Here is a 22,174-nt window from a genome sequence, read left to right as displayed (position 1 = left end):
GATTTTCTATGGACTGTAGTGCGATCAAGGTAAAAGGCGAGTGCACGCTTACAGTCCAAGGTATGCAAGGTCCTCTCTCCCTGGTGAGAGTGAGACCTTGGGAAGAAAGTGGGTAAAACAATGGATTGGTTGAGGTGAAAATTCGTTATCACTTTAAGCAGAAATTTAGGGGGAGTGCGTAGGACCACTCGGTCATGCAGGAACTTGGTATAGGGTGAGTAAGTCACCAGTGCTTGTAACTCACTGACCCTCATGGCCGATGTGATAGCTATGAGGAAAATTACTTTCCCTGTAAGAAATTTCACATCACAGGAATGCAAAGGCTCAAACGGAGAGTGCATGAGTCTTGCAAGTACTACATTAAGGTTCCATTCCGCAACCGGTGGTCAGATGGGAGGCTTTAACTGAAGTAAGCCTCTCATAAACCGACTGACTAGGGGTTGTGCTGAAATTGGGGCATCCCCTATTAGTTTGTGATATGCTGCTATGGCACTGAGGTGTACACGTACAGAAGAAGTCTGGAGTCCAGAATCTAAAAGGTGCCATAAGTAATCTAGTAAAGATGAAGTGGAACAAGAAAAAGGGACACCATTTTGCATGCACCATTTAGTAAATCTAGTCTATTTGAAACTAAGATTTACGTGTGGAAAGCTTTCGTGAAGCTACGAGAACCTGTGAGACCAGCGTTGAAAGATTAAGTAGTTGTAAAATCAAGCTTTCAATATCCATGCTGTCAAAGCAAGGGTTTGCAGGTTCGGGTGGCGGAACCCTCCTTGATTTTGAGTTATGAGAGTGGGTGCTGTGCCCAGGCGAATTGGGTCTCTGATCGAGAGGTCGAGAAGTATTGGAAACCAAAGTTGTCGAGGCCAATATGGATCCGAAGGAACGGAATCGGATCGGTGCCAATGACGTTTTCTCTCGATGTTCTTTACTGGCAGACGAGGACGCTATCGAAGATCCCAATGGCGTCTGATGATTGGTCACCGAATTTCTTCTTACCTCGATGCTTTTCAGCAGAGGAAGCCAGCTTGGGTGATGACGCCGACGATGGAGTGATCCTTTTGAAAAGTTCCTCCATCTTGTCAATCCGGGCACGCCTGCCCTTGGGTGTCATCTGGGTGCAGGTCGAACAAGTGCGGACATCATGGCCTGATTCCAGGCACAGAACACAAATGTCATGCGGGTCTGTAATCGACATTGTCCAGGGACAATTAGGACATCTCTTGAAACCGGTGGCCATTGTTGAAATTTTTAAGGCCTGGTAACGGTCGGTGACTCGCGGATACCAGTAATAAAAATTAACCGGAATCAGTGAAAAAAATGCTCCGAAGAGCGGTTCCCGAAGAGAATGTCAAAGGGAGACCTGATGGGAAATTTTTGTGACAGAAAATATTAATTTTTGGTGAAATATTCCGTGAGGAAAAATAGTGAGAAAAACTCAGAGCTCCTTCAACGCGAGGCTAAAAGCAGCGTGGAAAAAGAGAGAGACTGGAGGGAGACCCCTGTGGATGCAGGGATCATGGCATGCTGGGCTGGCTTAGTGTGCCAGCCAAAAGTTTCTAGAAACTTTGACAGAAGGTTTTCCATGAGGGGGCTCCAACGATGTCACCCATATGTGAGAACTATCATCCTGCTTGCCTGGGATAATCTATTTTCCAAGCAAATGGGTAAAGTGTAACGATGAAAGATTTGTATTTCTTGATCCATCCGAATTATGTCAATTTCTTGATGCATGTTTACCTAAATGATATTATGATACCTTGTCATGGGATATGGAGATAGAATGTCCTTATCCTTCTAAATGCCTTATATTTACTTCTGTTGCTCTTTTTGAAATCTGGATCTCCCTATTGCCTTATAACAGGAGTATTACCTGAATTTGGAATGTATTAGCTGGGAATTTTGTTTCTTTTCTTATGATTATATGGTGTTTAAATGTAATTTGAATTAGCCAATAATGTATAATGGAGATATTGAATGTAATTGTTACTCATTCATTGACAAGCTGTAATTGCTGTATTTTTCTTTAAAATGCATAAATAAGAAATAAAAAAAAAAAAGAAAGGTGAACCGGTATATATAGTGTATTTGGATTTTCAGAAAGCATTTGACAAAGTTCCTCATGAGAGGCTTCTAGGAAAAGTAAAAAGTCATGGGATAGGTGGCGATGTCCTTTCATGGATTACAAACTTGTTAAAAAAGACAGGAAACAGTAGGATTAAATGGACAATTTTCTCAGAGGAGGGGGAGGGCAGTGGAGTGCCTCAGGGATCTGTACTGGGACCTGTGCTTTTCAATATATTTATAAATGATCTGGAAAGAATAACAATGAGTGAGATAATCAAACTTGCAGATGACACAAAATTATTCAGATTAGTTAAATCACAAGCACATTGTGATAAATTGCAGGAGGACCTTGTAAGCCTGGAAAATTGGGCAACCAAATGGCAGATGAAATTTAATGTTGATAAGTGCAAGGTGATGCAAATAGGGAAAAATAACCCATGCTATAGTTACATGATGTTAGGTTCCATATTAAAACTACCACCCAGGAAAGATCTAGGCATCATGGTAGATAATACATTGAAATCATTGGCTCAGTGTGCTGCAGCAGTCAAAAAAGCAAACAGAACGTTAGGAATCATTAGGAAGGGAATGGTGAATAAAACTGAAAATGTCACGATGCCTCGATATCACTCCATGGTGAGACTGCATCTTGAATACTGTGTACAATTCTGGTCGTTGCATCTCAAAAAAGATATGGTTGTGATGGAGATGGTACAGAGAAGGGCGACCAAAATGATAAAGGGGATGGAACAGCTCCCCTATAAGGAAAGACTAAAGAGTTTAGGACTGTTCAGCTTGGAGAAGAGACGGCTGAGGGGGAAACATAGAAATGACGGCAGAAGAAGACCAAACGGCCCATCCAGTCTGCCCAGCAAGCTTCACACATTTTTTTCTCATACTTATCTGTTTCTCTTAGCTCTTTGGTTCTATTTCCCTTCCACCCCCACCATTAATGTAGAGAGCAGTGATGGAGCTGCATCCAAGTGAAATATCAAGCTTGATTATTTAGGGGTAGTAGGGGAAGTAACCGCCGCAATAAGCAAGCTACACCCATGCTTATTTGTTTTACCCAGACTATGTTATTCAGCCCTTATTGGTTGTTTTTCTTCTCCCCTGCCGTTGAAGCAGGGAGCTATGCTGGATATGCGTGTAGTATCAGTTTTTCTTCTCCCCTGCCGTTGAAGCAGAGAGCTATGCTGGATACGCGTGAAGTATCAGTTTTTCTTCTCCCCTGCCGTTGAAGCAGAGAGCTATGCTGGATATGCGTGAAGTATCAGTTTTTCTTCTCCCCTGCCGTTGAAGCAGAGAGCTATGCTGGATATGCATTGAAAGTGAAGTATCAGGCTTATTTGGTTTGGGGTAGTAACCGCCGAAACAAGCCAGCTACTCCCCGCTTTGTGAGTGCGAATCCTTTTTTCCACATTTCCTCTTGCTGTTGTAGCTTAGAGCGATGTTGGAGTCACAGTAACCATGTGTATGTTTATTGAATAAGGGAATATGATAGAGGTCTTTAAAATCATGAGAGGTCTAGAACAGGTAAATGTGAATCAGTTATTTACTCTTTCAGATAATAGAAGGACCAGGGAGCACTCCATGAAGTTAGTATGTAGCACATTTAAAACTAATCTGAGAAAGTTCTTTTTCACTCAATGCACATTTGAGCTCTGGAATTTGTTGCCAGGGAATGTGGTTAGTGCAGTTAGTGTAACTGGGTTTAAAAAAGGTTTGGATAAGTTGTTGGTAGAGAAGTCTATTACCTGCTATTAATTAAGCTGACTTAGAAAATAGCCACTGCTATTACTAGCATCAGCAGCATGGGATAAACTTAGTTTTTGCTACTTGCAAGGTACTTTAGCCTGGATTGGCCACTGTTGGAAACAGGATGCTGGGCTTGAATGACCCTTGGTCTGACCCAGTATGGCATGTTCTTATTGGAAGATTGAAATTTGGGAAACTTCCCAGGGTCGATGGTCTGGACTCTGAATTTTATAAGATTCTGAAGTTTACATTGTTGATCTCTTTGAAAGAAATGTTTACTTATGCCTTACAACATGGTTTCCACACTTTGGATATCACTGTGTTGTCAAAAAAAGGGAGGATCTCTGGATTCCTGTGTCATACCGACCTATTTCTCTTTTAAATGAGAATGCCAAGTTGTTGGCTTCCATACTAGGTGGCAAACTAGGGAAGTTCTTGCCAACCCTTATAGAGTCTGATCAAATGGGCTTTGTGCCAGGCAAGTATGGGGTTAATGTTCATAAATTACTAGCGGTATTAGGAAAACGAAGGGAAAACCGTGAAGTGAGCATGATCTTAAGCGTAGATGCAGAAAAGGCCTTTAAATAGGGTTAACTGGTCTTACATGTTCTGGGCAATGGCTAAATTTGGGATTGAAGGCTCATTTGTAGATTGGATAAAACTTTTATACACTGACCCTAAAGCTAAATAGTAAATAGGGCTCAGAGATTTCTGATTTGCAGGTGGGCACAAGATAGGTATGTCCCCTGCCCCTACTCATCCTCGCATTGAAACCCCTGGCTATTAAAGTGAGGCAGAGCTTGGACATCAAAGGCATTACTGTGGGTAACAAGGAGTGCAAAAATGTGTCTTTTTGCTGATGACATCTTGTTTTTGGATAATGCTACAAAGGCTAGAGCCCTTTATGGTTATCTTCAAAGCAATTTTGCAGTTACATTGTAAACCGATGTGATCTGTATTTTTTTACAGGAACGTCGGTATAGAAAAGTTAAAAATAAATAAATAAATCTTTTGCTGGGTTAACAATTTTGATAAATCGGAGGCTTTGCCTTTATGTGATGGTCTCCCCAATGTCTGGAGGAGACACTTCCTTTTTAAATGGGTCCCTTCTAAGATCAAATATTTAAGAGTAAGGGTCACTAGGGATTTGGTGTTACTTTATGATGTAAACATGGATGATTTCTACAATTTACAAACTGAAAGGACTTACCTGTTTCATGGATGAGAAGAAATGCTCTCTTTAAAATGGCCTTATAACCCAAGTTGTTATACAAACTGCAGGTGTTCCTGCTGGTTAACACACCCAGATTTGGCAACTCTTAAATCAATCCTTGTATGTTTATGGAGAGGGAAACAGCCAAAGATTGGATATGAAAAATTGGTTCAGAGTAAAATCAAGGGGGTATTGGCACTCCCAACTTTCAACTGTGATTGTCAACTCCGATATATAGGTGAACTGATAAGTGGGAATTTCAAATATGATTGGATGCAGCAATTGGGAGAGATGAGTGCAATCTCTATGCCTATGAAATTGGTCCATCTATCGGATGCTTCCTTGGGTTTTGATATTAAGGGAAATATTTTATGGCAATCCCTGTTGTCTGCTTGGAGATTTCTGAGGTGCAAAATGGGATTGTCTCCTAATATGTCCCTTTTCCTCCCAATCCGAGATAATCCAAGCTTTTCCCCCAAGGATGGAAAATCCGATATTTAAAATTTGGGGAGATCATGAATTTTTTCATCTCAGGCAATTATTAAATGGAGATGGGGAAGTTTTGAGTTTTGAACTACAGAGTGTGTTTCAGCTCCCGCATAAGAAGTTTTATGGATATTTGCAGATACACAAGTATTTTTCCAGCCTGAAATTCTCTGCTGACCAAATTAGAAGAGATCTGAGTTTTGGGGTTTTTTTTGTTTTTTTTGGAAGAGCAGATAGCAAAGGGGAAGAATTCTATATCTCAATGGTATGAGTTTTGCAGAGGCCTTAGGAACTCTGATATGTCACCATTTTGTCCAAAGAAATAGAAGTATCTTATACATCCACACAAATGATGTATAGGATGCCTATGGTGGTGCATCATAAAGAAATACAGAATAAAATATTATATAATTGCCAAGCGGACAGAGTGCATTTGCTTACGATGAAATTGGTAGAAATGGGTATTTGTCATAAATATAATAATGACAAAGGAACCTATGTACATCTTTTTCTTACATGTCATACTAATTATACATTTTGGCAGGAGGTTATATCTTGCTTAACTAAGTGAACAAAAAAAACATTGGGAAACATTGAAGCTCTGAGGGACTTAAGAGTTTCCTTTGGATAAATCAGATCCTATTTCTTGCATTAACTATGTTATTAGTATGCAAATGCATACTGAAAGAGTGGAATACTGAGCACCTGACTTCATTTAGTGTGTGGAGCTAGTTTAAGTTACACTCATGCAAATGGAGAAATTTGATGTATGCATCTTGCCTAGAAGGTTCCTGATGACTATGTAACAGCTTGGAAATGTTTCTACAATCTGCTGCCTTTTGATGAGCAGACAACTGCAATCAATGGTATTACTCCTAGGGGAATTCTGCGCAAAAAAATATAAAATTCTATGCACGAAAACTTAAAATTCTGCAAACTTTATATTGGTCAAAATAACTTACAAGACAGAAATTACATTTTAAATTAATACAGAAAAAAGTTAAAGATGCAGAATTTTAAATATTTTGAGAATTTCCCTAGAAATTCACTGTAAGTGTCCTTTCCACTCGCTCTCCCTACTCCCCTGGCTACTTTTGCCCTCTCAGGCCCCAACTCCTCCACCTCTAGGCTCAATCCCTTACACTCTATTGCCAGTCCCAAAGTTTGACCCCGTTCTCAGTACTGCCCCTCACACAGGCTTCCTCTGTCCCTCCCTCTCTCATACACATGCTCCCTCTAATACACATACACACCCTCATACAGGCTCCCTCACTCTCTCACACACACATCCCCCCATACACGGTCCCTCTCTCTTGCATACATACCCACACAAACTCCCTCTTTCACACATATCTCATCACACAGGCTACCTATGATTCTCTCATGCACCCCTTCACACAGGCTCTGTCTCACACATACATAATCCCTTCACACAGACTAGCAGGCTCACATACACACAATCTTTTTCATACACACGAGGTCCCAATCTCTCACACACATACACACTCCTTCACAATCTTCTCATATAGGCTCCCTCTCTGAAACCCACAGTCAAGCATCCCCCCACCCCCCTCTTACCTCCCATGCTCTCTCACCTTCCCCTCCTCCACACCTCCTCCCCTCTCTCTCACACAGATTCTCATCGGCATGCCGCAAACGGAGCGCATCCCGCATTTTGCTCCGTTCGCAGCGAAGATGAAGGCCTGGGCACGCCGTTCGCGGCAACGGGGCCCTTCCATCTTCGCCACGAACGGCGCACTCGGGCCTTCATCTTCGCCATGAACGGAGCACATCCTGCGGCAGACGCGGGATGCGCTCCGTTCGCGGCATGCCGGGGTCTCCTCTGCTATTTTCTGTGCAGATTTTGGCAATTCTGCACAGAAAATGGCAATTCTGCGCAAATTCTGCCCTCCGCAGTAGCGCAGAATTTCCCCAGGACTATGGTATACACTCTTGTATGGAGTTGGAAACATAACCCTGGTACTTAGAGAAAACACTTTCATGATTATGGGGTTAATATTGGACAAATGGTTTGTGTATGGGTTGGGGGGGGGGGGGAGAAGGGGTTTCTCTCTTCAAGAGAGGATATAAACTCTATAAAATGACTTGGAGAAGAGGTTTTGACATTCTTTTTTGTAGCTTTTTATTGCTAAAATGTTCCATTGTGGTTGCTCTGTATTTAGCTATGCATATGTTATGCATGCTGTGTTTTGTACTTCTCCCATGTTGCAATAAAAACGATTTGGACAGCATGAAACAGAATGAGAAGCATATGTTATCATCACTTCTACTGAAGTTTAACCCATGCAAATCTTTATTACCTAATTGTAAAACCGTACTTGTTAACAATTTTTACCCCCTATGCTAACATGTAGAGGAAAACTATTTTTGTCTCCAAAAGAGAATGCAACAACTAAAGTAATGGAGAAATTACTACTTACTTGATAATTTTGGCTTCCTTAGATAGATGGACTCAGGACCAGTGGGTTATGCTCCCCTGCCAGCAGACAGAGACTGAGCGAGACAGAGACTGAGCCACTCCTGCAGTGACATCAGCCTGCCAGTATTCTCTTCAAAAGCAGCTGTGGACAGACTAAGCAAAGAACGTATGTACCCCAATCTAGGGACTGGATAAACACCTACCAGTAATCTCCTGGAACACACAGCCCCACAGGAGGACCATTGACAACAATTCAGCAGCTAAGGGCAGGAAGCTGAGACCATCTGTCTACACCAAGGAAAACGAAATCATCAAGTAAGAAGTAATTTCTCCATTCCCTAGAGTGTAGAGACTCAGGACCAGTGGGATGTACTAAAGCTATTCCCGAGTAGGTCCAGTCAATACCACACATGCAAAGGCTGTGTCCTCCTGGGCCTGCACATCCAGACAATAAAACCTGGAAAACATATGTAAGGAGGACCATGCTGTAGCTTGGCAAATGTCGGCAGGAAATAATCTAACCTCCGCCCATGACACTACCTGAGCTCTAGTGGAAAGAGCCTTAACCAGAGTAGGCAACAGCTTTCCAGCACTCACAAATGCAGTCTTGACTACCCTCCTTAATCCATTGAGCTATAGTAGCCTGCGAAGCTGGTTCGCCCTGCTTCCTTCCACCATGAAGGACAAATAGACAATCCATCTTTCGGAAAGGTTCAGAAACCTCCAAATACCACACGACAAGTCTCTGATATCCAAGGGGTGCAGGAGGCAATTCGCCTTCGTGTCCCTGACCTGAAACAGGGACAGCAAGGAAACTGACCAAGTCAAATGAAATTCCATCACCACTTTGGGCAAGAAGGGTGGAACAGTACGCAGCTGTAACGACCCTGGAGATACCTGAACGAACGGCTCTGAAGCTTGATGTGCAGAACAGATAGCCACCAGGAACACTGTCTTCAAGGTCAATAACTGCAAGGAAAGGCTTTGCAGCTGTCAGAACAGAGTCCGCCAAGAAATCCAGCACCAAATTAAGACTCCACAAAGGGCCCCGTAACCTCAGGGGAGGACGAAGATGCTTCATTCTCTTCAAAAAATGGGCCATATCAGGATGAGACAATAAGGAATCACAATTCACTGGGCCTCTGAAACAGCCAAAAGCCGCAACTTGTACCGTCAAAGAATTAAGGGCCAATCCTTTGTTTAATCCATCCTGCAAAAATTCCAAAATGAGCAGAATCTTCACCGAACAAGGAAGAAAACCCTGATACTCACACCAGGCCTCAAACATTCTCCAAAACTTCCAAGCATGTAGCAAGGTAGAAATTACGGCAGAATAGCCCCGCTTCAAAACAAGCCCTCTCAAGGGCCAAACGGTAAGACAAAACATAGTTGGATCTTCATGAAGGACAGGTCCCTGCTGCAACAGATTCTTCAGTGGAAGATAAAGGGGGTTCTCCATCAGTAGTCTTCACAGATCTGCAGGGCCAATCCAGTGCCACCAGGAGTACCACCCCCCTATGGCCTTCGATCCTGCCCAACAAGGGACATGGAGGAAAGGCATAAAGCAATGTGTCTTCTGGGCCAGGCCTTACGAGAGCATCTAGGCCCAGGGACCATGGTTCTCTCCTGCGACTTAAAAAAAAAATCAAAAAAAATCGAAGAACCTTCGCTAATAAGCATGGGGGTAAACTGCACAGTGCAGCAGATACTACCATAAGCTTGCTGGGCAGAGTGGGTGGATCATTTTGTCCTTTTCTGCCATCATTTCTATGTTTCTATATATGTTTCTATGTAAGTCGCCAGCAGTTCTAAGATTGGAAGACCCACTATCAGCTGAAACGCTTCGTCCAACACCCATTCTCCTGGGTCCAGATTATCCCTGCTGAGAAAGTCTGCTCTTTGTCTTTTCCTGCAATGTGAGAGGCCAAGACCATCTGTAGATGTCCTTCTGCCCATTCCATAAGTTGGTCTATTTCTTGGACACTTACTGGCTTCTTGGTTCCTCCATGTCAATTGATGTAGGCTACAGTCGTTGCGTTGTCAGACATCACTTGGATCGCTTGACACTGCAATCTGTGGCTGAACTGCTAGCATGCCAACTGGACCGCACCTGGGATTCCAGGCGATTGATGGGACTCTTCAGCATTCCAACGCCCTTAGGTAGTCAGCTCCTGACAGTGAGCTGCCCAACCCTGGAGACTCCCATATGAAGGTAGGCCTCAGACAGATCAGGGAGGTCAAGGAAACACCCTCAGATGAGCCGCTTGCAACCACCACTAGAGGTGAGAGAAGATTTCCATTGGCAAGTGGAGCTGAACCAAATAGTCCTGAGACTGCGGGTTCCAATGAGACAACAGTGAGCACCCAAAGAGGACGCATATGCATCCTCGCCCGCGGCACCTCTTCCAGGGATGCTGCCATTAAACCGAGCACCTGTAGATAGGACAACACTGTCAGGCATCTAGTGCTCACCAACTGACACTTCGGACATCAATTTCTGAATCTGAACTTCTGGCAGGAAATCCTTGTCCTGCCTCGTGTTGAACTGAACACCCAGATATTCCAACGACAGACTGAAGACTGCTCTTGCCCAGGGTCACCACTCAACCAAGCTCTTACAATAAGGAGATCACCTTGCGTGTCACCAGGCAGTTCTCTTCCTGAGACTTAGCTCGAATCAGCCAGTCATCCAAATATGAGTGTACCAGGATACCATCTCTTCTCAACGCCACCGCTACTACCACCATGACCTTACGAAAACTTTCTGGGAGCATTGATTAGTCCAAACGCCTATGCCCAAAACTGATAATGGTGCCCCAGCACCACAAAATGCAGAAAACATTGGTGCTCCAAACTGATGGGAATATGAAGGTAGGCCTCTGACAGAACCAGGGAGGTCAGAAATTCCCAACAGCATGGCCATTATCACTGAGTGTAAGGTTTCCATGCGAAAATGAGTCACCCTCAAATGACTGGACACTTGAGATCCAGGATGGGTCGAAAGTAACCCTCCCTTCTTGGGCACAACAAAATAAATGAAATATTGCCCCATACTTTGAGGCATAGGCACGGGAACCACAGTTCTCAACCTGAGAAGCCTTAGAAGCATAGATTCCACTGCCTGCTTCTTCTGCGGGGAGTGGCAAGGACACACCATGAACACATCCCAAGGAATACTGCGAAATTCCAGTACATATCCTTCTCGTATCATCTCCAGGACCCACTGATGTGATTTCAATCCACATCTGATAAAAGAAAGGCATCCCCTTATCTCTTGCTCCCGAAGGTGGGTCGGCAAACCTTCATCGGGAAGCTCAGGAGGATGCACCCCCCGAGCCTGCTTCTCTCTTGGACTGTCTGGAACGAAAGGTCTGAGACCTACCGAAAGGCTGAGTCCTCTGAAAGGTCGACCTTCTGTAGGGACAAAAATGCCTGGAATCCCGGAGACAACCCCTCATACCAAAGGGGCATTGCAGTTGCTTCTTATCCTCCAGCAACCAAGGGACCAGAGATGCACCCCACTTACTGGCTAATTTCTCCAACTCGCTTCCAAACAAGAGCGAGCCTTTAAAGGGCATTTTTGTAAGATTAGCCTTGGAGGCAGTGTCAGCTGACCAATTTTGCAACCATAGATGACCCTGGCTGCTACTACCGAAGCATGGACCAAATCGCAGCCCACATCAGCTAAAAAAAAAAAAGGCAGCAGCGGGTTCCATAACCACTCTGGAATTCACTCCAGAATCATCAACTTCCTGAGAGAGAAGCAGACAAGATCATGCCACTAGAGTGTAACAAGAGGCTATCTGTAAAGTCATTGCCACTGCTTCAAAGGATTGCTTAAGGATAGTCTCAATCTGCCTATCGTGCACATCCTTCATGGCCGCTCCTCCCTCAATGGGAATGGTCTGCTTAGAGATGGCACAGATTAGCGCATCCACTTTGAGAAAACAAACATTACGTCATCTAAAACCATTCCTGTCACAATGATTTCAGAACAGTACTCCAACTACTCATCTTCTCCAACCTAGATTACAGCAACTCTCTGCTTTTGAACTTACCGCTCACCACCATCTGACCTCTCCAAACCCTACAAAATACAGCCGCTAGAATACTCACAGGAACAAGAAAATACGATCACATTTCTCCAACCCTCATCTCATTACACTGGCTTCCAATAAAATATAGGATTGACTACAAGATTCTATCCATAATTCACAAAATTTATGAAAAGCAAACAAATTGGCTCAGAGCATCTATAAATCTCCTCTCTCCAAAAAGAAAATCTCCGATCAACGAACAAAGGCCTACTCAAAATCCCTTCATCAAGTCACAAACTCATCTCAACCCGGAAGAGAGCCACATCCCTAGGAAGCCCTGAACTTTGGAACTCCCTCCCAATGGAACTGAGAACACAACAAAACCTAAAAACCTTCAAAAAGAACTAAAAACATGGTTGTTCAAAGCCTGCCGAAACTCCGAATGACACCATCCTTAAATGGATATGATTGGAGGAGAGCGGTGGTGGTCCCGCTTCACAAGAGTGGGAACAGAGAAGAGGCTGGCAACTACAGACCAGTTAGCCTCACTTTGGTGGTGGGAAAAGTAATGGAGTCGCTGTTGAAAGAGAGAATAGTGAACTATCTACAGTCGGGAGAACTGCTGGACCAGAGGCAGCATGGATTCACCAGGGGAAGATCCTGTCAGACAAATCTGATTGACTTTTTTGACTGGGTAACCAAGGAATTGGATCAAGGAAAAGCACTCGATGTCATCTACTTGGATTTCAGCAAAGCTTTGATACAGTCCCGCACAGGAGACTGGTGAATAAAATGAGAAGCTTAGGAGTGAGTGCAGAGGTGGTGGCCTGGATTACAAACTGGTTGACGGACAGAAGCCAATGTGTGATGGTAAATGGAACCCTCTCTGAAGAGAGAGCAGTTTTAAGCGGTGTACCGCTTGGATCGGTGTTGGGACCGGTCCTGTTCAATATCTTTGTGAGCGACATTGCGGACGGGATAGAAGGTAAGGTTTGTCTTTTTGCGAATGACACTAAGATCTGCACAGAGTGGACACGCTGGAAGGAGTGGAGAGAATGAGACGGGATTTAAGGAAGCTGGAAGAGTGGTCGAAGATATGACAGCTGAGATTCAATGCCAAGAAGTGCAGAGTCATGCATATGGGGAGTGGAAATCCAAATGAACTGTATTTGATGGGGGGGGAGAAAGGCTGATGTGCATGGAGCAGGAGAGAGACCTTGGGGTGATAGTGTCTAATGATCTGAAGTCAGGGAAACAATGCGACAAGGAGACAGCAAAAGCCAGAAGAATGCTGGGCTGCATAGAGAGAGGAATATAGAGTAAGAAAAGGGAAGTGATTATCCCCTTGTACAGGTCCTTGGTGAGGCCTCACCTGGAGTACTGTGTTCAGTTCTGGAGACCGTATCTACAAAGAGACAGAGACAAGATGGAAGCGGTACAGAGAAAGGCGATCAGAAAGGTGGAGGGTCTTCATCGGATCTCATACGAGGAGAGATTGAAGAATCTGAATATGTACACCCTGGAGGAAAGGAGGAGCAGGGGTGATATGATTCAGACCTTCAGATACCTGAAAAACTTTAACGATCCAAAGACAACGACAAACCATTTCCGTCAGAAAAAAATCAGCAGAACCAGAGGTCACGAGCTGAGGCTCCAGGGAGGAAGACTCAGAACCAATGTCAGGAAATATTTCTTCACGGAGAGGGTGGTGGATGCCTGGAATGCCCTTCCGGAGGAAGTGGTGAAGACCAGAACTGTGAAGGACTTTCAAAGGGGCTTGGGATAAACACTGTGGATCCATAAAGTCTAGAGGACGTGAATGAAGAGTGGGTGGCTTGCGGGAATGACGGCTACTACCTGGAGATAATACCCTTATTCAATAAACATACACACAGTTAATGCGACTCCAACATTGCTCTAAGCTTCAACGGCAAGAGGAAATGTGAAAAAAAGGATTGCATTCACAAAAAAGCGGGGAGTAGCTTGCTTGTTACAGCGGTTACTACCCCAAACCAAATAAGCCTGATACTTCACTTTCAATGCATATCCAGCATAGCTCTCTGCTTCAACGGCAGGGGGAATGAAGAAAAGTGGATATATATATATACAGACAGCAACCAACAAGGACTGGATTACATAGTCTGGGTAAACAAATAAGCATGGGTGTAGCTTGCTTATTGCGGCGGTAACTACCTCTAACTAATTAAGCTAGATATTTCACTTAGATGCAGTTCTAACACTGCTCTCTACATTAATGGTGGGGGTGGAAGGGAAATAGAAACAAAAGGTTACTAAGAGCCAAGAGTAACAAGTATGAGAGAAAAAAAAAGTGTGAAACTTGCTGGGCAGACTGGATGGGCCGTTTGGTCTTCTTCTGCTGTCATTTCTATGTTTCTACATCTCAGATTACACATACTTATACCTGAATGACCCTTTAGAATGAACACGTACTAGCATGTAAAATTTTCACATAAACCGATGCATGTCTTTTTGTTTGGGAAAATCGATCCTTTTGTAAACCATTGTGATAGAGACACCGAACGACGGTATATAAAACTCGATAAATAAATAAACGCTCCCTCACTGCTGGATCCAGGAAGTACTGGCCTTCCAACGTCTGACACCCTTTGAAACTTGCCTCTGGGGCTCCCATTCAAGATCAATCCATTCCTGAATGGCGTCCATAACAGGGAAAAAAACGAGGCTTTATGCAGGGAAACCAAAATGGGATTCTTCTTTGGTTTAGACATGGAATCTGCACCAGGACACCCAGCATCTTCAAGGTCTGGGAAAGCAAGGCCGGTAGTTCATCTCCTTGAAAGAATCACAACATGGTCCTATACGGTTCCAATCCCGGTGGAATTTCCCCCATCTTCCAGGGAATCAGGATCTGCCTTCATCAGTGCCATCTGTGTTTGTCGGGATTACCCTCAGTGAACCGAAACATGCTCCGGCACCTAAACATAGGACTGGATGAGGGAGGGGCCACTGGCTGAGGGTCCAACCTGACAGGAGTGGGCAAAGCTGAGGACTGCACCTGAAGAAAGGATTGCAATCCTTGAAAAAACTCCACACAAGAAAGCAAGTGTTGCTTACCTGTAACAGGTGTTCTCTCAGGACAGCAGGATGTTAGTCCTCAATTATGGGTGACATCATAAGGATGGAGCCCAATCACGGAAAACTTCTGTCAAAGTTTCCAGAACTTTGACTGGCCCCTACTGGCCATGCCCAGCACGGCACTAACCCTGCAGCCAGCAGGGGTACACCCCTTCAGTCTTATTTGATAGCTACAGGCAGTGCCGAAAAAATAAAACAAAACGTTACGAACCCAACACCGCGGGACGGCGGGCGGGTTTCGTGAGGACTAACATCCTGCTGTCCTGTAAGAACACCTGTTACAAGTAAGCAACACTTGCTTTCTCACAGGACAAGCAGGATGGTAGTCCTCACATATGGATGAGTACAGAGCTGAGGATGTCTGAACATGCACCAAATGTACCCCTAAGGCGTGCAACAGGCATAGCAACTGGGGTGGAATTGGCATTCTGAACCCCACCGAGCAGGTGGAAGGGTGTTGGTACGTCACGTTGGAAATAGGTTATGCAGGACAGATTGGTCGAAGATGGAATCCTGTCTTCCGGCTTTGTCCAAGCAATAGTGGGCTGCGAAAGTGTGGAGAGAACTCCAGGTGGCAGCCCTGCAAATGTCAGGAAGTGGCACCCATCTTAGGTGTGCTACTGAAGTCGCCATGGCCCTTACAGAGTGTGCTTTAACACGGTCTTGGAAAGGAATGCCTGCTTGCTGATAGCAAAAAGATATGCAGTCCGCCAACCAGGAGGAGAGAGTCTGCTTACCCACAGGTTGCCCTAATTTGTTAGGATGGAAAGAGACGAATAACTGAGTGCTCTTCCTGTGGGCAACTGTACGGTCTAGGTTGAACGCTAGAGCCCGTTTACAGTCAAGGGTATGCAGAGCCTGTTCCCCTGGGTTGGAGTGGGGCCTGGGAAAGAAGATAGGTAGTATGATGCATTGATTAATGTGAAACTCCGAAACTACCTTAGGCAAAAACTTAGGGTGAGTGCGGAGTACCTCCCGGTCCTGCAGGAGTTTAGTGTAAGGCGGATAGGTAACTAGGGCCTGTAACTCACTAACCCTGCGAGCTGAAGTGATAACCAAAAGGAAAATCAATTTCCATGTGAGATATTTTAGGTCACAGGAGTGAAGAGATTCGAATGGTGGTTTCATGAGCCGCCTGAGAACCAGATTAAGGTCCCAAGAAGGGGCCGGAGAACGTAAAGGTGGCTTGATATGGAGCAAGCCTTTAAGAAAACGTATTACGAGGGATTGTACCAATATAGGGACATCCGACACCTTTATGGAAGGCGGCTACCGCACTGACATGCATTCTGATGGAAGAGATCTTTGGACCTGATTCTGATAAGTGCCAGAGATAGTCTAAAAGCCTTGGGATTGGACAGGAAACGGGACCAAGGGATTGTGAAGAACACCATGATGTATACCTTTTCCATTTATAGGAATAAGACTTTCTTGTGGAAGGCTTCCGTGAAGCAATCAGGACACGAGAAACCGAATCTGAAAGGTTAAGTGGTTGAAGGATTAACCTTTCAACATCCATGCCGTCAGGGACAAGGCCTGAAGATTGCGATGGCGTAGACATCCGTCGTTCTGAATGATCAGAAGCGAGTGCATTCCCAAGGGAATGTGTCTGCGGATGGAGAGATCCTGGAGTATGGGAAACCACACTTGGTGTGGCCAGTTAGGTGCTATCAGTATCATGGTTCCCTTGTCCTGACGGAGCATCACGAGAGTCTTCGAGAGAAGAGGACGTGGAGGGAATGCATAAAGCAGACCGGTTGCCCACGAGAGGGAGAATGCATCTCTGGGCTGAGAGTGCTCGCTCCGAATGAGGGAGCAGTAGTTGTCCACTTTGTGGTTCTGAGGGGACGCAAAGAGGTCTATTTGGGGATGACCCCATTGCTGGAAAAGAGAGGTCACTACCGAGGGATTGAGAGACCACTCGTGCGGTTGGAAGACACGACTCAGTTTGTCTGCCAAGACATTGTGCACTCCCGGCAAAATAGGTGGCCCTGAGGTACATCGAGTGGGAGAGCGCTTCTGCCCAAATCTGCACAGCTTCCTGACACAGAAGGAAGGAGCCTGTACCTCCCTGCTTGTTAATGTACCACTTGGTTGTCAGTCTGAATAAGGATGACGTGATTTGATAGGCAATCCTGAAAAGCTCTGAGAGCATATCGCATTGCTCGAAGCTCCAGGAAATTTAGCTGGTGTTTGGCTTCCTCTGGAGACCAAAATCCTTGTGACTGTAGATCGTTCACATGAGCTCCCCATCCGAGGTTGGAAGCGTCTGTGGTGAGAATGAGTTGAAGATCTGGTAGGTGAAAAGGCAGTCCCTGGAGAAGATTGTTCTAATCTTTCCACCAGGCAAGAGACAGACGGAGTGCGTCAGTGATGTGGACAATGGTCGACAGAGGCCGAGTATCTTGAATCCATTGTGACCTCAGAGTCCAATGCATGAGCCTCATGGCCAGGCAGGCCATTGGTGTGAGATGGACTGAGGACGCCATGTGTCTGAGAAGGACAAATAATTGCCGAGCTGTTGCTGTAAACTGAGACTGCAACTGGTGAGAGAGGGACTCGAGGGTATGCACTCGTTGAGGTAGAAAGGCTTTTGTGCCTGTAAGGTGTCCAAGTCTGCCCCAATGAACGACAAGGTTTGAGATGGGACTAAATAGGATTTCTCATAATTGATGAGAAATCCTAGAGAAATTAGAGTGTGTAGGGTCAAATCCAGAAACGATCGAGCAGCTTGCTGGGTTGGGACCCTGATTAACCAGTCGTCTAGATAGGGGTAGACATGAACGCCTTCTTTCCTGAGAAAGGCTGCGACAACTACGATACATTTGGTAAAGACTCATGGTGCCGATGCTAGGCCGAATGGAAGCACCCAGTATTGATAGTGCCTTGGGCCTACTAAAAATCTGAGGTACTTGCAATGAGCTGGTGCTATTGCAATGTGGGTGTATGCGTCCTGGAGGTCCAGAGAGCAGAGCCAGTCTCCTCTTTGTAGAAGAGATAGAAGAGAGCCCAAGGTTACCATCTTGAACTTTTCCCGGTGAAGGTACTTGAGGGCACGTAGGTCCAGAATTGGACGAAGCCATCCGGATTTTTTGGGGATCAAAAAGTACTGGGAATAGAACCCTAAGCCTTTTTGCGAAAGAGGAACGGGTTCTATTGCCCTTAACTGGAGAAGAAGGGAAACCTCCTGCTCCAGAAGGACAGAGTGGTCTGTTACTCTCCACACTTGTAGAGGTGGTGATTCCGGTGGAAGAGCAAGAAATTCAGGTGGTAACCCTGAGCAATGATTGTTAGCACCCATTGGTCGGTAGTGATTGATTGCCACATGCCGTGAAAGTGGCATAATCGACCTCCCACTGGTATGCCTGGTAGAGGAATCAGGCTACTGCTCTCCAAGGGAAAGTCAAAAACCTGAAGCAGGCCCCGGCTGGGGAGCTGCTTGTGGCTTTTGCTTCCGGGGCTGGCGAGGCTGAGATTTTTTTATAAGACCTCGTAACTCGGGACCTTGTTGGTGGAGGATAGTGCTTTCTTGGGCGGAAGAATGACTTCTTAGAGCCCTTCTTGAAGAGCTGTCTAGAAGGGAAGTCAGAAGGTATTGATGAGAGCTGTTTGAGGGTCTCATGATGGTCCTTTAATTCAGCCACTATTTGCTGAATCTGTTCACCGAACAGATTATCTCCTATACAGGGCAGGTCAGAGAGCCTGTCTTGTACTTCTGGGCGAAGGTCAGAAGACTTGAGCCAGGCCCAGCGTCTTGCCGAAATGGCAGTTGCAGACACTCTAGTGGAGGTGTTGAAAATATCGTAAGCTGTTCTTATCTCATGCTTTCCTGCCTCAAACCCCTTGTTGACAAGGATTTGAAGATGTTCTTGGAATTGGTCAGGCAGGGTTTCGGAGAAGTCCTGTATTTGCTTGAAAATGACCCTGTTGTATTGGGTCATGTACAGCTGGTAAGAAGCAATTCTGGAGATGAGCATGGCCCCTTGGAACACTCGACCAATATTGTCTAGGAACTTGTGTTCCTTGACAGGAGGGGTAGAGGAGTGAGGCTTCGTCCTTTTTGCTTTCTTTTGAACTGATTCTACCACAACTGAGTGGTGGTCGAGCTGAGATTTTTGAAAGCCAGAGGCTGGCTGTACTAGATAGGTAGTGTCAGCCTGTGTACTAGGGCAATGGATCCAGGGTTTTCCCAGTTCTTTTTGAGGAGGTCAAGAAGAACTTGATGAATGGGAATAGAAGTGATTACTTTAGGGGCATCCAGGAACTGGAGACGCTCCATCATCTGGTGCTGAAGCTGAAAAGGGACCAATTCCGACATCTGGTGTCTGAAGCTGAAAAGGGACCAATTCCGACATCTCCTTCACAAAATTAATGAAAGAGAGGTCCTCTGGAGGAGAACGCTTTCTACTTTCAGTAGGATAGGGAGGTGAAGGCAAGTCATCGGTGTCTATGGAAGTATCATCACCCCAGGTGTCATAAGGATCAGCAGGCTGACCTGTAGGACGAGAAGGGGGTTGGATACCCGAAGGGCCCGGCTGAGACTCCGAGAAAATCGAAGGAATCACCGGGGGCACCGTGGACACCATGGGGGGTATCGGTGCCGGCACTGAAGGCATCGATGGCGCCGATGTGCGTATCGCCCCCGATGAATGAATCGGTGGCGAGGGACGACATGGCATCGATGGCTGAGGCAATACCCCCGAAGGAGGAATGCGGAACGGTATTTCTCCTCCCGATGAAGCTGTCATCGGGGAGTGCACCGGAGCCATCGGAGACCCGGGAATCACCGGTGGAAGGGCAGTCATAAGCGCCTCCATCCGGGAGAGCAGTGGTGCCAGCGCTGCTGGAATCGGGTCGGTGACCGGTTCCACTCTCTGTGCCTGTGTCGGAGGACCCTGGAGTCGTTGCATCGCCTTGTCGATGGCCTCCTGGACCAGCCGGTCCAGTTCTTCCCAGAGACCTGGGGCAATCAGCCCCGGCTCCGTGACTGAAGAGGGAGGCTGAGGGACCACCTTTACATGCGGAATCGCGACTCCCAAACCCCGTTCGGGTGAGGGTGGCCTTGATGTCCCGGTTGCAGGAGTGGTCGGTGCCAATCCTGGACGGGGCTTCTTAGATGATGGCGAGGTGGATGATTTCGCTCCCTCGACGGTCCGAGATTTACGATGCCGATGGCGATGTTTCTCCCTACAATCCCCTCGATCTTGAGGGGGAGAAACGGGAGTCGATGGCCGTGAAGACGTCGATGGCAGGCGGTCACCAGATGGTTGTCGATGCTGGTGAAACTTCGATGGTGCTGGTTCAGATGACATCGATGCGATGGACGGCATCGGGGTGTGAGCACGGAAAAGGAGTCCCATCTTCTCCATTCTGGCTTTGCGACCTTTTGGTGTCATGAGGGCACATTTGGTGCAAGTCAGGACATCATGCTCACGGCCTAAACACATTACACAGACTCCATGAGGGTCTGTGATAGACATGGTGAGAGTACAGTCCGGGCACTGACGAAACCCCGACGCCATGGTCATAGAAAAATCAAGCCGCGGTATGGTCGATAGCCAGTAGGCCGCAAGGGCCAAACTAGACTAATCGACGAAAAACGGTGAAAAACTTATCGGAGTACCGCAGCCTGAGAAAAGTTAGAGGAGGGACCCCTGTGGGGCAATTTTAATTAACTCCGAGAGGAAAATTCCTGTCAGGAATCTCTTCAGAGCTCCTAAACCGTGAGGCTACTGCTGCGTGGAAAAAAGAAGACTGAAGGGGGACCCCTGCTGGCTGCAGGGTTAGTGCCGTGCTGGGCATGCCCAATAGGGGCCAGTCAAATTTCTGGAAACTTTGACAGAAGTTTTCCCGTGATTGAGCTCCATTCTGATGATGTCACCCATATGTGAGGACTACCATCCTGCTTGTCCTGTGAGAAAAAGTAGCTGAATCCAGGCCAAACCCAGAAGGAACTAGAGTGGGGCCCACTGAACTGCCATCCTCTGCAGAGTAACCAGTCAAGTTCCAAGATCCAGTGTACCTCCAGACAGATCATCATCAGACTGGGAGGATCCAGGCTTAGCAAAAATCAGAGGAAGCCCACTCTTCCTGAGCCTCTAAACACTGACACAGATTAAAGGATATGTCAGGCTGAGATGCCCGAATATGACAGGCAACACAGAGAGAAAGGCACTTGGGTTTCTTGCTCACCAGCACCATCAGTGCACAGGCGATGGAGAATTTGCGTCCAGCTGGCTCATGCTGAAAAAATTTCATGTGCCATCACTGCCATGCTCGGCCTCCTGCACCCACTGCCTTTAAGCTGTACAATCAGCCAAGTCCATGCTAAGAAACCCAGCTACTGAACCAAGGCACACATCTGAGGGACCATGAAAATCACCTCAGGCATTCTCAATTGGGGGAGGGACCATTTGGCATCAGCGCAGGAGAACGGGGCTTTTTTTTTTTTGTTAAATTCTCCTTCCAAATTCTAAAGCAATCCCCATAGGGAAGTACATGTTCACCATCTGCTGAAGACTGAGAATACTGGCAGGCTGATGTCACTGCAGGGATATATATACTGTGACATCTGCTATCAAAAGGGAGCATAACCCACTGGTCCTGAGTCCATGTGTCTTTACACTAGGAAAGTATTCATTTTAATTTTGCAAGTGCTTTTGCATACCATTTCATCAGCCAGGATCCCATTGATGCCATTTTCATACAAGGAGATAAGCCAGTTCAAGCCACGGACCTGGTAATCTCTCAGTTTACCCGTCTTCACATCTGGAGAAGAAACAAAGCAGTAATTAAATAAAGCAAAGTTACTTACCTGTAACAAATGTTCTCTAGAGATAGCATGATAAAATTGGCCACAGAAGTGGAATGACATCCTACAGCATCAAAGACAAAAACTCTCTCAGAGCTCAAAAAAACTGAGGTTTTCTAGCGTGCATGGGTGGTTTCTCACAGACATCATGACACAAGTCCCCTCAGTATTGGTAGCAAGGTTGCCTTCAACTCTTAAGGTAGGCGGGTAGGATTATGTAGACAATTTTATCTGCTGTCTACAGA

General features: G+C 45.8%; 1 protein-coding gene across 3 annotated transcripts in view; it reads right to left on the bottom strand.

The window, feature by feature from the left end:
* Positions 1-22,174, bottom strand: part of SMARCA5 (SWI/SNF related, matrix associated, actin dependent regulator of chromatin, subfamily a, member 5) — a 453,245-nt gene that overhangs the window by 340,709 nt on the left and 90,362 nt on the right. For all 3 annotated transcript variants that reach the window (XM_029599292.1, XM_029599470.1, XM_029599377.1), the window contains exon 5: positions 21,786-21,886. In XM_029599292.1, coding sequence (XP_029455152.1) covers positions 21,786-21,886 — 101 coding nt within the window. The remainder of the gene's footprint in view (positions 1-21,785; positions 21,887-22,174) is intronic.

The sequence above is a fragment of the Rhinatrema bivittatum genome, chromosome 1, assembly GCF_901001135.1.
Source record: "Rhinatrema bivittatum chromosome 1, aRhiBiv1.1, whole genome shotgun sequence".
In the NCBI taxonomy this organism is placed as follows: Eukaryota; Metazoa; Chordata; class Amphibia; order Gymnophiona; family Rhinatrematidae; genus Rhinatrema; species Rhinatrema bivittatum.
This window is presented reverse-complemented; position numbering and strand designations above follow the sequence as displayed.